At 39.9% G+C, this 15,419-nt stretch overlaps 1 protein-coding gene across 3 annotated transcripts in view; it reads right to left on the reverse strand.

Moving 5' to 3' along the window:
• PKHD1 (PKHD1 ciliary IPT domain containing fibrocystin/polyductin) overlaps positions 1 to 15,419 on the reverse strand; it is a 414,808-nt gene that overhangs the window by 358,845 nt on the left and 40,544 nt on the right. For all 3 annotated transcript variants that reach the window (XR_011529807.1, XM_070584791.1, XM_070584792.1), the window contains exons 24-28: positions 13,082 to 13,266; positions 12,044 to 12,166; positions 10,453 to 10,558; positions 9,682 to 9,957; positions 1,923 to 2,053 (exon numbers count right to left, since the gene is read on the reverse strand). Coding sequence is in view for 2 of the 3 variants with exons in the window: in XM_070584791.1 (XP_070440892.1) it covers positions 1,923 to 2,053; positions 9,682 to 9,957; positions 10,453 to 10,558; positions 12,044 to 12,166; positions 13,082 to 13,266 (821 nt within the window). In the remaining variant the exon portion in view is untranslated. The remainder of the gene's footprint in view (positions 1 to 1,922; positions 2,054 to 9,681; positions 9,958 to 10,452; positions 10,559 to 12,043; positions 12,167 to 13,081; positions 13,267 to 15,419) is intronic.

A 15,419-nucleotide genomic window follows, 5' to 3' on the forward strand; every position in this document is an offset into this window, starting at 1 on the left:
GTGCGGCATCCAACAGATTAAAGGGAGAGTAAGAATGATTTGTAATTAACACACCAATGGGCTCTGCAAAGAATGGCAATTTCAAGTAAACATCTATACCTAGCTAAACTATCCATCAAGTGTGTGAATATTTTCAGACATGTAAGTACTCAGAAAACTTCCTTCCCACATATCTTTCCTAGGATGTTTCTTAAGGCTATGATTCACAAAATAAACAATAGCCAAAAAAGAGAAAGATATGAACTCCAAGAAACAGTGAATCTACCCAGGAGAGCAATCAAGAGAAGTGAGAGGATGGAATCTGTAGAATAAACCCAGAAAACACCCCAGTTAGACTGATGCAGAACAGAGCTTCAAGGAAAAAGAGTAACTGATAGGGTGGAATTCTTTTTTAAGATAGAGAATTATTATTATAGGAAGTTGTGTTAAGAAAAAAAATTAGAAACTAAGAAAAAAATGAATTATGAAAGAAAAACACGTATTACCTGATTCTACCTGCATCATTTAAATCGTCATAATAATGTAAACATGGCTTATTGATTTTATACAATAATCGTACTATGACTATATCAAAAGAATTAAAAGTGGTTGTTTCAGAAAGGAAGACTTGAAGAAGGGGGAAGACAAGGACGGCTGGAGAGCATGATTTGTTCTACTATTTTCCTTTTAACCTTTGCCTGTATTGCTTTGAACCAAATAAAAAGTTTGTTCTTTAATGTTTCTTCTTTCTAGTAAAAGAAATCCAAACAATACAAATATTACCCATTAAAATGGTAAATACAGATTAAGGTGATAATACCCAGTGTTGGTCAAAGTGTCAGAAATCAGACACTCACACAGTGATAGTGGAAGGATAAATTAAAAGGGAATTTCAGACAACTGCATACTGCATATCAAAAGCTTTAGAATTTAGGTTAACTTATCTTGAGAAAAACAAATATGCCCAGAAATATAGTTACTGGGATGATCAAAGCTCTATTGTTTAAAATAGGAAATTTTAGAAATTATCTTAATGTCCAATAAAAGAGAAAAGTTAAACAAATTACAGTACGATCACACCTTGGAATTGCATGCAGTTTATATATAAAAGCTAACATTTCATAATATTTGAGTAACTGGATGAGATAAAAATGTAGGACCAGAGATCAAAGATTATTCTGAACCCTTTCTGTCAGAGATCTTTATTTGTTCAGTAAAGAGCCATCTTATGGGGTCACGGAGGTGCTGGGAATGTTGATGACACTGAAGTCAACTCTGAATTAAAAGTTCAGCCTCAACTGTGAGCATGAGCCTCACCAACAGCACCAGGGAAGGACCTGAACTCAAATCTAATTAAAATAGAAAATATAATATAATATAAAAATTAATAGGCTATGAGATTGCACTAACTGAAGAAGAAAGAGAAAGCTAAGGGACTTGTTTTTAAGGGAAAAAGGAAGCAGTAGAGAATAACTAGGGAGATATCTCATAGGAATCAGACATTCTAGAAGTTTCTAAGAACTACCATTCACATCCATGCCAGAAAACAAAATTGCTGGCGAAAACTATTATTTGTTGTTTGCTTAAGAGAGAGGTAAGATTACAACACATATAAGTTTTACAAATCAACACCCACAATGTGCAGGACATAAACATATTTATTCTGGGGCACTAATATTCATTGAGAGTGTGGCCTGGGACTGTCCTGTTGTCTTCTTCTAAAAGAAATCAACTGACATTAATGATAACCCCATTGGTGGAGTCAGCTTCCCATTTCATAGCAGAACAGGCAATATAAACATATAAATATAAGCATACTCTCATGATGAAAAGGTCATGTCAGTTAATTTAGTTCTAAGCAATGATCCACTGAAAACCTTACACTACAAGTTAATAATGGTCACCTACCCGGAGGGAAAAAGATGCCAAAGGATTCCACTTACTCTGGGTGGAACTTTGCATTGAATTCTTCGTGAATTGCTTGTGGTGACGTTAATGACACAAGACTGAGAGCCAAATAGCACCAGGCTAACATCTTCCAAACTAGAGCCTCGGATGGTGGCCCAGAGCCCTCCTGTAACAAAAATAGCATTTTTAGATAGGACAAAAAGCCACACAAGCAGACAAAATTTAATTATCCACAAGAGAGAAAAAATGAAGTTAAAATAAGAGGCTTCTTAGTCAAAACACAAGGCATGCTCAAACTGCAGAAAAAGACTGAAGTTAAATATGCAAACTACCATATAAACAGGGAGAACTGGTGATCAGAGGGCAGAAAGAAGTCATAATGCATCCTGGAGATATTTAAGAATAAAGCAAAGAGACACAATATGTCCACGAGTCAGAGAAGTAAAGGAGATGGTCTCTGAGAACTCTTCCTGCCCTAGACTTTGAAATATCATCCCTGCCAATCCTATAGAGCTTATTCTTTTCCTGAGAAAACAAGTATAAGACAGCGTCATGGTAGAAAGAACAGCGGACCCAGAGTCAGGGCCGCAGACGGCTCTGCCACTTAAAGAAGATCATTTGTAGTATTGTCTCTGAGTTCACTGATTCTCACTTCCCTCATCTTGAATTCACAGCTTTAGCCCTTCCAGCTTTGTGATTATACCACGCATACTAGGTTCTAGTCTCCAAGATGGTGTAGAAGTGACTGAAATCACCACCCACTGCCCTCAGGATTTTTCTCCAGGCTCCTGAAGAGCAACCACAGAAACCTCTCTCCTCCCTGCAGACGTCAATAAGAAGAGGCGTGGCACCAGTCATGCTGATGTTCTGGCATGCTTTTCCTTTGGGAGGAGCAGCCCTTGATCAGCTGATGGACAGAAAGCCTGCTCGTTATAGATGAGGGCAATGATTCTGGTGTGCCATCTCCCCAGAACGGGATACAAACAAGGTAGTAAGGCCACCAAATAGAGGCACATACCCCTAGAGAGGGGGAAGGGGGTGCAGGAGCAAGGTTATCTTCCTCAAGCGGATCAGGGTGAGAAAGGGGAACCTAACGAACCTAATGAAAACCTTTCAGGAGCATGTGACTAAGTGGAATAAGACCTTGAAGTTAAACATATAAACTTGCCCTGAAAATTCAGGGCAAGGCTACCATAGACTACAAAGTTAGAGAGTACAATTGAAGAAAAGAGTCAATTTACAACAGCAACATGAAAGATACAACATCTGGAAGCGATTTTGACAAGAAAAATTCAAGAACACGAAGAAATTTGAAGAAAACGTTGAAATACTATTGAGGAATTTAATCGATGGATTAAAACTTAAATAAGAAAACTAAAATAAGGGCCTGCCCGGTGGTATAGTGATTAAGTTTGCACACTCTGCTTCGGTGGCCCAGGGTTCACTGGTTCAGATTCCAGGCATGGACCTACAAAGCAATCATCAAGCCACACCATGGCAGCATCCCACATACCAAATAGAGGAAGATTGGCACAGATGTTGGCTCAGCGTCAATCTTCCTCAAGAAAAAGAGGAAAATTGGCAACAGACATTAGCTCAGGGCCAATCTTCCTCACTAAAAAATAAACAAATAAAGTAAATGGGTAGAAAGAATGAACATCGTAAAGGTGGCATATCTTCTAAATTAAACTAAAGCATCAATGCAATTCCAATAAAAATACAAACAGGATTTTTTTATTTAAATTAAACAAGGTGATTTTAAAATTCAATGAAAAATAAACAATAACCAGAATACAAAATTTCAAAAATAAGAGTAAAGGGGTCTTCTACCAGACATTAAAATGTCTTATAAAACAACTATGGTTAAAATCCAATAATAAAGCATGCACAGACAGGCAGGTCAATGGAACAGAATAGAAAGTGCAAAAATAAACCCAGGGAAGTATGGCGTATAGGAAATGATAAATATGATGTTTCACATAAGTACAAAATAGACAGATTATTTATTTCGTAAATAAATTAAGTAAATAGTATTGAAAAATTAAATCTGAATTCCTACCTCACATCCTCACCAAAATAAATTCCAAATTGATCAAATATTTAAACATGAAAAAGAAAGCATTAAAGAATTAGAAGGAAATAGTAGAATTTTTCTTGATATATAATTTAGTTGGAAAGCCATTCTAAGTATTTTACAAACCCTGAAGCCCTAAAAGAAAGACTGATACATTTATTGCACAAAAAATTAAAATATTTATGAATTACAAAAATCGTAAATGAAAAGACAAACAAACATATAAAGGGCTAATATCCTTAATATATAAAAGCTCTGAAAATTAATAAGGAAGAATAATAACTCAGTTGAAAAAAGGGGGCTAAGGAGAAGAACAGACAGTTCACTGAAAAATACAATGCCTCTTAAACACGTGAAAAGATACTAAATTTCTTTCCTAATAAAGTAAATGCAAAGTAAAACTACAATGAAATGTTAGTTTCCTTCTACAAGATTGGCAAATATCAAAAAGTTTGGCAGGACTGTTACCAAGATGTGGTAAATACATACTCAAATACATTGCTACACAGAGAATAAATTACACAGCCTCTACAGAGACTATTTTGACATTGTCAAAATTTTAAATGTACATAGCCTCTTGACCTAGCAATTCCACGTCTAAGAAATTATACTACTAATAATTTCAGGCATATGCAAAATGGAACAACTGCATATCCACATACAAAAGAATGAAGTTGGATCCTGTTTTGGGTTGAATTGTGTCCCCCCAAAATTCATATGTTGGAATCTTATCTGCCAGTACCTCAGAATATGACCTTATTTGGGAATAGAGTCATTGCAGACATAATTAGTTAAATTAAGATAAGATGAGGTTACACTGGAGTAAGGTGGGCGCCTAACTCAATATGACTGGTATCCTTATAAAAAGAGAAAATTTGGACAGAGAAAAGACACAGGGAGAACACCATGTGAAGATGAAGGCAGAGATCAGGTTGATGCTTCCACATGCCAAAGAATGCCAAAGACTGCCAGCAAACCACCAGAAGCGAGGGGAGAGGTGTAAAACAGATTCTTCTTCACAGGTTGCTTCAGATGGAATCAATTCTGCCAATACCTTAACCCTTGGCTTCTAGCCTCCAGAATTGTGAGACACTAGCTTTCTGTTGTTTAAGCTGTTTAGTTTGTGGTACCTGGGTAAGCAGCCCTAGAAAGCTCATATAGACCCCTACCTCACACCATATGCAAAAATTAACTCAAAATAAGTGAGATACCTAAACGCAAGAGCTAAAACTATGAAACTCTTAGGAAAAAACATATGCATAAAACTTTGTGACATTGGATTAGGCAGTTGTTTCTAAGACATGACACCAAAGCACAAGCAATAACAACCATGAAAAAGATAAACTGTACTTCGCCAAAACTAAAAAAATTTGTGCTTCAAAGAATACTATTAAGAAATTAAGAAGACCATCCACTGAATAGGAGAAAACATTTCCAAATCACATATCTGATGAGGGACTCTTATCCAGAATATATAAAGAACTCTTACAACTCAACAATAAAAAGACAAATAACCCAATTTTTTTAATGGGCAAAGGATGTGGATAGGCATTTCTCCAAAGAAGATATGCAAGTGACCAATAAGCACGTGAAAAGATGCTCAAAGATCATCAGTCATTAGGAAAATGCAGATTAAAAACACAATGAGATATCATCTCACACCCATCAAAATAGCTATTATCACAAAAAATAACAACTGTGGATAAGGATGTGGAGAAGCTGGAAACCTCATATATTGCTGGTGGGAATGCAAAATCATGTAGCCATAGTGGAAACGGTTTGGCAGGTCCTCAAGTAGTTAAACACATAGTCACTAAATGACCCAGTAATTCCACTTCTAGGTATATACCCAAGAGAACTTGTAGGTATATATAAAACATATATCCACACAAAACTTTGTACACAAATGTTCATAGCAGCATTATTCATAATAGTCAAAAGATGGAAACAATTCAAATGTCCATCATGAGATGAACAGATAAACAAAATGTGGTACATCTATCCAATGGAATATTATTTATCCATAAAATGGAATGAAGTACTGAAACATGCTACAACATAGATGAACCTGGAAAACGTTATGCTAAGTAGAGAAGCTGGACACAAAAGGTCACATAGTGTACGATTCCATTTATATGAAATGCCCAGAATAGACAAATTCACTGAGACAGAAAATAGATTAGTGCTTTCCAGGGGTTGGAGGAAAGAAGAAATAGGGAGCGACTACTAACGGATAGAAGGTTTCTTTGGGAGGGTGATAAAAATGTTCTGGGATTAGATAGTAGTAACGTTACACAACTTTGTAGATATACCAAAAATCACTGAATTGTATACTTTCAAAAAGTGAATTATATGGTGTGGAAATTATATATCAATTTTTTTTAGGTTAAAAAAAAATAATACCTGAGGCAAAAAAGGATTTGCCCTAGGGCAGCTCTCTATATTTCTAAGATCTATTGCCCTGGTCCAGCCCAACATTCTCTCTCCCCTGGACGACTGCAGTAGCTGGCTAATTGGTCTCCCTGGTTCCATCTTTGCCTCCCTACAGTATATCCTCACACGGCAGCTTAAGTCTGATCGTGTTGCTTTTTCGCTTAAAATCCTCCAATGCCCCCATCTCACTCAGAATAAAAGTCAATGTCCTTTCATCATCTCTGAAGCCAGGTGATCTGCTCCCAATCTTCTCATACCACTGTCCTCTCGCTCAATCTATTCCAGCCACGGTGACCTCCTTGGTGTTTTTGCAATAAGCTGGGCTCACTCTGACCTATGACTTTATCATTTGATGTTCCCTCTGCCTAGAGCTCTTCTCCAAGATTTCCCCAGCAGTCATGCTTGCGCTTCATTCGTGTCTCTGTTCTCCAATGTCATCGTGTCATTCCTCCAATGTCAGTGACCATCCCATCACAACCACGACCCTCTCTGGCCCTCTCCCCCTGCTTAATTTTTCTCTTACACACATAATCGTCACCTCCATGAGAGCAGGGACTTGATTTTAATTTACTGTATCCCCAGCATTAATAGTGCCAGGCACACAATAAGAGCTAAACAAATTGCTGTTATCTTTATTATTGTTGATGTTAGTTAATAATAAAAGTTGCAGAGGTGGTGACACTGCGCCATTCCCATTTGAAAGTTGAGCTCCCTCACAAGAGTCCATACCTAGCCAGAAGACAGCTCTATCTTAGCACAGAAACGGGCCAAGGAAGCACGTAAGGCAAAGCCAAGATTTTCCTCAAAAACCCTTTCAAGGGTGCTCCTGTATTTGGGCAAATGGTGCTTTAGAATATTATTGATCACATCACTATATGTATTCATCACATACAAAGCTATTCTGTAAATTCTTTCCTGATAGGCTTTGGTCTGGTTCTCTTTAAATCCCCAACAGCAGGGGCCCGCCTGTTGGCACAGTGGTTAAGTGCACACATTCCGCTTCAGCAGCCCAGGGTTCGTCAGTTCGGATCCCAGGTGCGGACATGGCACCGCTTGGCAGGCCATGCTGTGGTAGGCATCCCACATATAAGGAAGATGGGCACGGATGTGAGCTCAGGGCCAGTCTTCCTCAGCAAAACGAGGCTAATCTTCCTCAAAAAAAAAAAAAAAATCCCCAACAGCAGCATTTCTCAAACTGTACTATTCCTAGAAATCACCTGAGGATTCTGTTAAAATGTAGATTGATTCAGGAGGTCTGGGATGGAGCCTGAGGCTCTGCATTCCTAACAAGCTCCCAGATGATGCACATACTGCTGGTCTCAAACCACACTCTGAGTACCAAACTCTTCAGCATCTAGCACAGGGTTTTGCTCCGGGTGGCTCAATCAGGGTTGATTGACTGATATCTGTTGATACTAAGTAGGTGGCAGGCCAGAGGAAAGGTTAATAGGGAAACTTGAAATCCAGCAATATGGAAAGTAGCAGCTAGAGCGTCTCCCTTCCCCTTGCTGTTACTAAAAGTTTATTTGCACCCACCCGACATTATCCTGTCTCTGAGTTTTCCATCTTTTACTAAAATATAGAAGGATGCTGTGCAATCCTCCCAGACAAATCCCTTCACTGCGTACCGTTGGTACAGCATGCCATGATAGGGTGACCAACTCATCCTGGTTTGCCTGGGACTTTCCAAGCTTTAGCACCAAGAGTTCCATATCCCAGTTTTAAAATGAAAAGTCTCGTGTCCTGGGGAACCCCTCAGTCCCAGGAAAACCGGGACAGTTGGACGCTGTGCCTGTGCAAGGCACTCTGTATGGGGAAACAAAGATGACTGAGTCCCATGTCTGCCCTTGAGGGGTCTGCAATCTAGTGGGGAGCTAAAGAAGGCTTGTGTAGCCTGAACTGCAAAGGTAACTTATGAGAAGATCGGAGCCCCTTAAAAACCTAATGAGAAGACTATTATAGGCCCTAAACTCAAACCAATAGTTATTAGGTTGATACAGAATACTACCTTTTATCCTGAGCACCACATATCATCTGGTCCCTTCCGGGAATCACTGAGAAATAAGAGCAAGCTTGATCTGGTTTCTGTGCAGAGATGAGGAAGGGTGGGCCTCGTAACTCGCTCTTCTAGGCAAAGTCAAGTCAGAAACGAGCTGTTCCTTTGAACAATGAGTCTGTGGCCAGCAAACGCTACTTTAAAAAATGTTCTAAACCACAGTTCTTTGGCCAACACAAGAAAGAAAGACAAAATCCAGGGCATTAAGGAAAGGAATTTCATACTCTAAAAATCATATGTTAACCCACAGGAGCATCAGTGTTCCCAAGATTCATGCAATCTGGCCGGGTTGTTTTTAACTGGTCATGTCCCTCCAAAAAGCATGGAGAGATCCTTGGTTTCCACAGCACTACGATCCAATGTACGGAGCTGACGTTGCCAAGCCCCCCTGCCCTCTGTATACCCCACTGCGCCATTGGTAGTTGGCTCTGCACGCTAGCCAAGTATCAAGTGTACGTCAGTTTACAAACATCTGTGAAACAGCCTTTACATGCAAAGCTCCTAGTGAGTAAGGCTTGTACTTCACATTTCCAAATATTTTTACTTTTCAAGGGCCTTTCCCACCTGTTGGCTCGTTTTAATCTCACACAAAGCTAGGAGGCCTGTAAGTTAAGCATCATTAGGCCCATTGTATTGCTAAGATTGCATGGCAAGGTAGAAGCAGCAGCCCGGGTGGCATTCTAGCTCCTCTTTCCCCTGGAAAGCCTTGGGCAAGTCATTCTTCCCTTAGAGCCACCACTATCTCATCTGAAAAATGTGGATAGTAATTCCATCCTTCAGGCAGCTGTAAACATTTAGGTGTGTGATTGCCTAGAAGGGGTACTCAATAAATGTTCCTGTGCCTATTGTCATCACCATCGGGAAACTAAGTCCCACAGAACTGAAATTTTAAGGTCACACATCTGACTTTGGTGGGAAGAAAACCCAGGCACATGTCCTAATTCCCAATCTAGTGTTGTTTTTACTAGACCACATTGTCCTGGTGACTCAGTGACAGACCCAATTATGCCTGACACCATCAGCCAAACTATGATCCTTTACGTGTCAAGTGAGTTCATTTAAGGGCTCAAACTTCTGTTACTCATTAGAAGAAGTGCTGATGGCAGAAAACAAAAAGCTGTGAATCATAGTGGATATGGAATTTATTACATGGCAGGACTAGATTCCTGCATATCGACAAGAACACCAGCTTCAGAAGGTCAGATGCAATGTGGGGTCCTCCCCAGATTACCAATCTCTGCAGCTCTGGAAGGCTCCACGGCATCCAGTCTGGGTTCCACGTTTAGGAAGAGGCCTCCTCCGCTGGCATTGATGGCACGACCGGAGGGTCTCACCAACATCGAGATCTGATGCACTCCAACAGGCAGCAGGTCTGCCTGACAGACCACGTTTGTCTGGTTTGAGAAAATAACTTTGCAACTTGTTTTGTTCACTGTAACCTGCAAGGCCTTGTAGTCACCAGAGAAGCTAGTTCCAGTAATATAAACCAGTAGGTCCGTGTCACCATCTTAAAGGAGGAAAGAAATTGAAAGAACAAAATCATCTTTCAGCGATACCACTTGATTTAAGAGAATTCTCCCTCACATCAAAGGTTCACTCCCTCTCACCTTCCCCTCTCAAAATTCAGGCTGTTGAATGCTGCCTCCACTATTGGACATCTGCATTTATTATTGTAGCACACAGGCCCCATGTTAAATTTTCTCAAACTAGTGCTGAGAGATCACTAGTCAATAAAATTTGTGGAAAAAAATCAAAATAAAGAATATTTCAAAACAAGAGACAAAGGAATAAAACATTTTAAGTCATCAAAACCCACTTATCTCCATTTTAGATCATGCCCATATCATTTTGATTGGCCAAAAAATACACTTTCTACTGCGTCACTAACACCCACCCCATGAACTGACACACCTTCTACCCGCCCATCAGTAGGTACATGGCCTCTAACAAGTCACTCTGAGTCTACAGTTCCTGCCCATCTCAATGCCAAGTCAAACCATACCAGGAGAATAGCACACCGAATGGACCCGGGGAGTTGACGCTTCAAGGTATCGGAAAGAGCAGGAACCTGAGCAGTGAGCGGGAATGTCATTCACTCGCACAACCACCTGAAATGAGGCAAAAGAATTAAAAGGAAATGTATGCATTTCATACGCTCAAGAATATTCATCAAGTACTTGTGAACTCTGCCGAAATTTAAAGGTATTAATGATCCACTTATTCTCTTTTTCTTTCTTGTATTTCCCAGTAATAAGCCCTAAATAGTAATGAATAACTCAAACATGTTAGGCTTTATTAAAATGATTATAGATATGCTGAAACCTAATGTTTCTGCAATTAAGTATGCTAAATCTTGAGTAAATTCCCTCTCTGTCATATAGAAGTAAATTTAATAAATTCAAGCTGTGCAAGGACTCTTTATCACTCTATATTTTCAACTGGGTACCTACTTCCTGTGAAAAGCCCTGTCTTTGCAGGTAAATGCCAACAAAGAGGGCACCTTCCTTCCACAATCACTACATGGGTGCATAACTAGATTAGGGTGTATTTGGACAATCAGCTTTGGGTGTTTTTTGTCCTAGAATGGTAGGTCCCCAAGAAGAGACTATATGTCTTTCCCTCTCCCTGGGGCTAATGTTAATCCAAAGAACTCTACAATACTTGGAGATGAGGGAGGTGAAAAAGATATGACTCACGCAATTCTCTACAAATAAAATAAGGATTAAAAGCTCTACGATAGTGTTTGCTCATGGAGGGAAGAGTATCGGGATGGCATGAAGGCATAGGTGATAAAGAACCCTTTGATTTTATCTATAATGTTTTACTTTATTCATAAAGACAAAAAAGATAAAATAAATACATCAAAATTTTGGAAATTGGGGCTGGCCCAGTGGCATAGTGGTTAAGTCCACTTTGGCAGCCTGGGGTTTGTGGGTTCAGATCTTGGGTGCAGACCTACCCACTATTCATTAACCCACGCTGTGGCGGTGTCCCACATACGAAAATAGAGGAAGATTGGCACAGATGTTAGGTCAGTGATAATCTTCCTCAAGCAAAAAGAGGAAGACTGGCAACGGCCGTTAGCCTGGGCCAATCTTCCTCACACACACACAAAAAAATGTTGGCAATTGTGTGAGTACCCAGGTGTTGATTGTACTATTCTTTATAGGTTTTGTATTTTAAAATTTTTTCAAATTAAAAGCAAATGACTTGTAACAGGAGTATGGGCAGATGGGAATGAGAAAAAGACATCTGAAGGAGAAAAGGAGTGTACCTAGTTCACTTACTTTCTACTGCCACTGTGTGGAGGTATAAATCATATGTAGCTATAGAGGATCTCTATTTTTATGTTTCACAATAATAGCATCAATAAGTACAATAATAGAGTGTTAATGGATGGTTTTGTGTACAAGGCACTTATATTTTCTGAGTACTTTCCATTCCCTGTGGAAGTAGAAAGAGGACAGCCACAATTGTCTCTGTTTTATGGATCAGAAAACTGATCTTTGGGATTAGTCCAAATTACAAATCAGGGAGGGGCCGAGATAGACTGGAAACTAGTACTTACTCTGTGAGGGCCCATCCTCTCTCACCTGAGGGCACCGGTTGGCAGTAACCAACATGTCTCCAAATATGGGTCCAAGAAAAACTCCACCATCATACACCACACGAGTGGTCGCAACAGGGTTCACTCCAGTTAGATTTTCATCAGAGACCTGAGATGGTTACATTTCTTGTGAATTCTGTCATGGAATAGAAGTCTAATCTTGATTAAAACATATTATAAAGGGTCTTTTCACATTCTGTTTAAGATAATCAGATAGCTAGAAAGTGAAAATGCAGTGACAGGAGATTGATATCTAGAAACTCAACAGTAAGTAATGGCTAATGAAAGCTCCAGTCGACTAGAAGAATATTTATTTGCAAGTAAAGTTGCCCCAAAAGGCACAGAAAACCATCCTCTCTCTAAGTCTTGAGATATTGTGTTTCTACGTGCTTTTCTATTTTATGTGTTTGCAATCCAAAATATTGAAATAAAACGTAAGGAAACAGTGCCATGAGATGACTCCCAACCTTCCTTCATCTCCACCCAAGGATTTTGTTTGAAAACCAGATGACCCACAATACCACATAACAGGGATACAATTTTATCCTGAGTTTCATTTTATAATAACCAAATGCTAGATGATCATTAGATTATTTTTTAAAACCCTAAATATGCAAGAGCATCTGGTTTTGTCATTATCCAAAGACAGCAAATCCTTTTCTAAACTTCCTTCTGCTGCGCCATCTGCCTGCATGATAATCTGAGTCAATCACATCTGTTTAAATTATCCAATAACAGATGTAGAATTATTGAATGGTGGACACTGACCAACACCTTCTCTACCTATACTGAGTTAGGAAAGGAGAGGTTGGGTTTAAATTGCTTTATCAGGGATATGAGACACAAAAAACATCTTGAAAACCTCTAGAAAGAAAGCTAATTGAAGCCTCTTACTTGAATATTCCAACAAAATTAATAATTCATGACAGTTTTCATTCCTATAATCCTGATGCTTTTTTTTTTTTTTTCACAAAATTGTTCCGGGGCTTCACATCTATACCACTAAAAGGCACATCATACATACCCTGATGAAATTGGGCAAATCCCCAACTTGGGCGGACCAGGAGAGAGTCCATACACGTTCATAGCAAGACTTTAGATCCTCCATCACACTGAAGTCACTGACATTGAGGTACCTGGCTGTGAAGTCGTCAGCATTGTTCCGTAAGAGCTTGTGAAGGTGACTAGCTGAAATATGCACAGGGACATCTGTGGGAGAAGGTTTTGATACAGAAAATACAGACACTAATTACTCCACCTCACAGGGTCTCATCATCCAGGTAACAGAGAATAAATGTCAGGATGCCTACTAAATATGCAAAAGACCCTCAAGTTCAAAATACAGCTTCAAGAGAATCCCCAGTGCAATTAAACCATTTTTTCCTAAGGCCAGTACAAGTAGTTGCCCATGTCTTATATCACACTATCTTTCATCAGTATCACATCTGCAAACAGAGAGCACAGTCATATCAGACAAAACTATCTCAAATGTCAACTCAAAATGTAAACTCCAGACACCCCAATAATGCCTGAAAGTCTAATTAGATATTGGGTTTTCCTTGGAAAAACTTAGTGGGCCCTGTGAACAGAGAAAAGTTGGCCACCTTTCACAGGCAGTGGCGGAGGCACACAGCAGCTGACACCCATAAAAACTTCGCCAACCCAGCTGAGGAATGTTGGCGTTTAACTTTGGTTTCTCTATTAGAATTTCCTTTAAGCCCAACCACCTGCTTCCCCATTCCGCATTCCCACAGAGAAATAAAAACACTCTGTACTTAAGCCTTGCTTGTGTTTGAACCCTGTCTCATGCTTTACCAAAAGTTTCCATTTCATTAGCTACTCCCAACAGCCCTGTGAGGTGGGTCGCTTGGGGATCCTAATGCCGCCTTTAGAGATGAAGAAAAGGAAACCCAGCGAGATTCAGAAGCTTGCCAACCAAGTGAAACAGGTTTAGATTAAAACTCAGGTTGCCTCTACCTACTCAAGAGCTTGAATCCCACACTGTCCTGGAGTGTTAACAAAATATCACTGTATTTCTAAATGCAAACAAAATTCTCATCCTTTGAAAAAAGACTGATCTACATGAATACATAATTTGAGGGCCATCATAATTTCAAAAGGCCAGGTTAAGGCTGGCTTTCCCCCGGTTTTCTTGCAGGCAGTGCTGTGAGGAGCATCAGCAACAGAACATAGTGGCAGGAAAAGTCTGTACAGACAGGCTGCAGCTCTCTCATTCATGAGAAGGGAAACACAGCACAGTGATGGACTTCAGAGAAGCAGGGTATTGTCGGCACTTCTTCACTCATTCATCAGATTCCAGCAGCCCAGGGGCCAGCAACTTTTCCCAAGTTACCCTGTTAGAGTAAAAAACACCACTCCATTCCTCCCACCCAAGAAGATTCCTTGCAAGCCCAGCATCTCTCTGCTTGGGAGGGCAGAAGACTTTTGGACCATGTGCCAATTTTTATCCAGCCGCTCTTGAGGTCTCCTGAGCCTCCTTTCTGCTTCCCTTATGTTCTCACCAAATAAATAATATATAATCACTTCTAATCCTTGTCCTTTGTGAAATGTGTCTGTTCTTGAAGATTCAGAAGCTGTTGTACTCTCATGGTGTCTGAAAGCTCTTTCTATGTTTGTTATGACCACAGAAATCCTCAATAGAACATGGTATCACCATGGAATTTAATTCGGAAGGACCACAGCTGCCATGGATCTTGGCCTAAGAAACTTTAGAGAGAAGAAGACCAACCTGAGAATCAAAGACACAAGTTCACATCCAGACCCTGCCATCGACTATTTGGATGACCTTTGGGCAAACCTCAGTATAGCGGGCTGAATGGTGGCCCTCAAAAAGATATGTCCATGTCCTACTCCCTGGAACCTATGACTATTACCTTATAAGGCAAAAGAGTGAATGTTATGTTATAATGCAAAAGATGTGGTTAAGGATCTTGAGAAGAGGAGTTCATCCTGGATTATCCAGGTAGGCCCTAAATGCAATCTTATAGGACTGAGACAGAGGGAATTTTGAAACAGAAGAGGAAAAAGGCAATGTGACCGAGGAGGCAAGGGCTGGAGTGATGCAGCCACAGGCAAGGAATGCTGGCAGCCACCAGAAAATGGAAGAGGTGGGAAATGAATTCTCCTCTAGAGCCTTTGAAGGGAGCGCAGCCCTGCCAACAGCTTGATTTTGGACTTCCAGCTTCCAGAAGTGTGAGAGAATGAATTTCTATTGTTTTAAGCTGCCAAGTTTGCGGTAACCTGTTAGGATAGCCCCAGGAAGCTAATGCACTGGTTTCTGCATTTATAAAACTAAAAGGGTTGGATCATACCAACAGTGATATGTTATTGTTATTGTCCAG

The sequence above is a fragment of the Equus przewalskii genome, chromosome 19 (assembly GCF_037783145.1).
Source record: "Equus przewalskii isolate Varuska chromosome 19, EquPr2, whole genome shotgun sequence".
Lineage (NCBI taxonomy): Eukaryota > Metazoa > Chordata > Mammalia > Perissodactyla > Equidae > Equus > Equus przewalskii.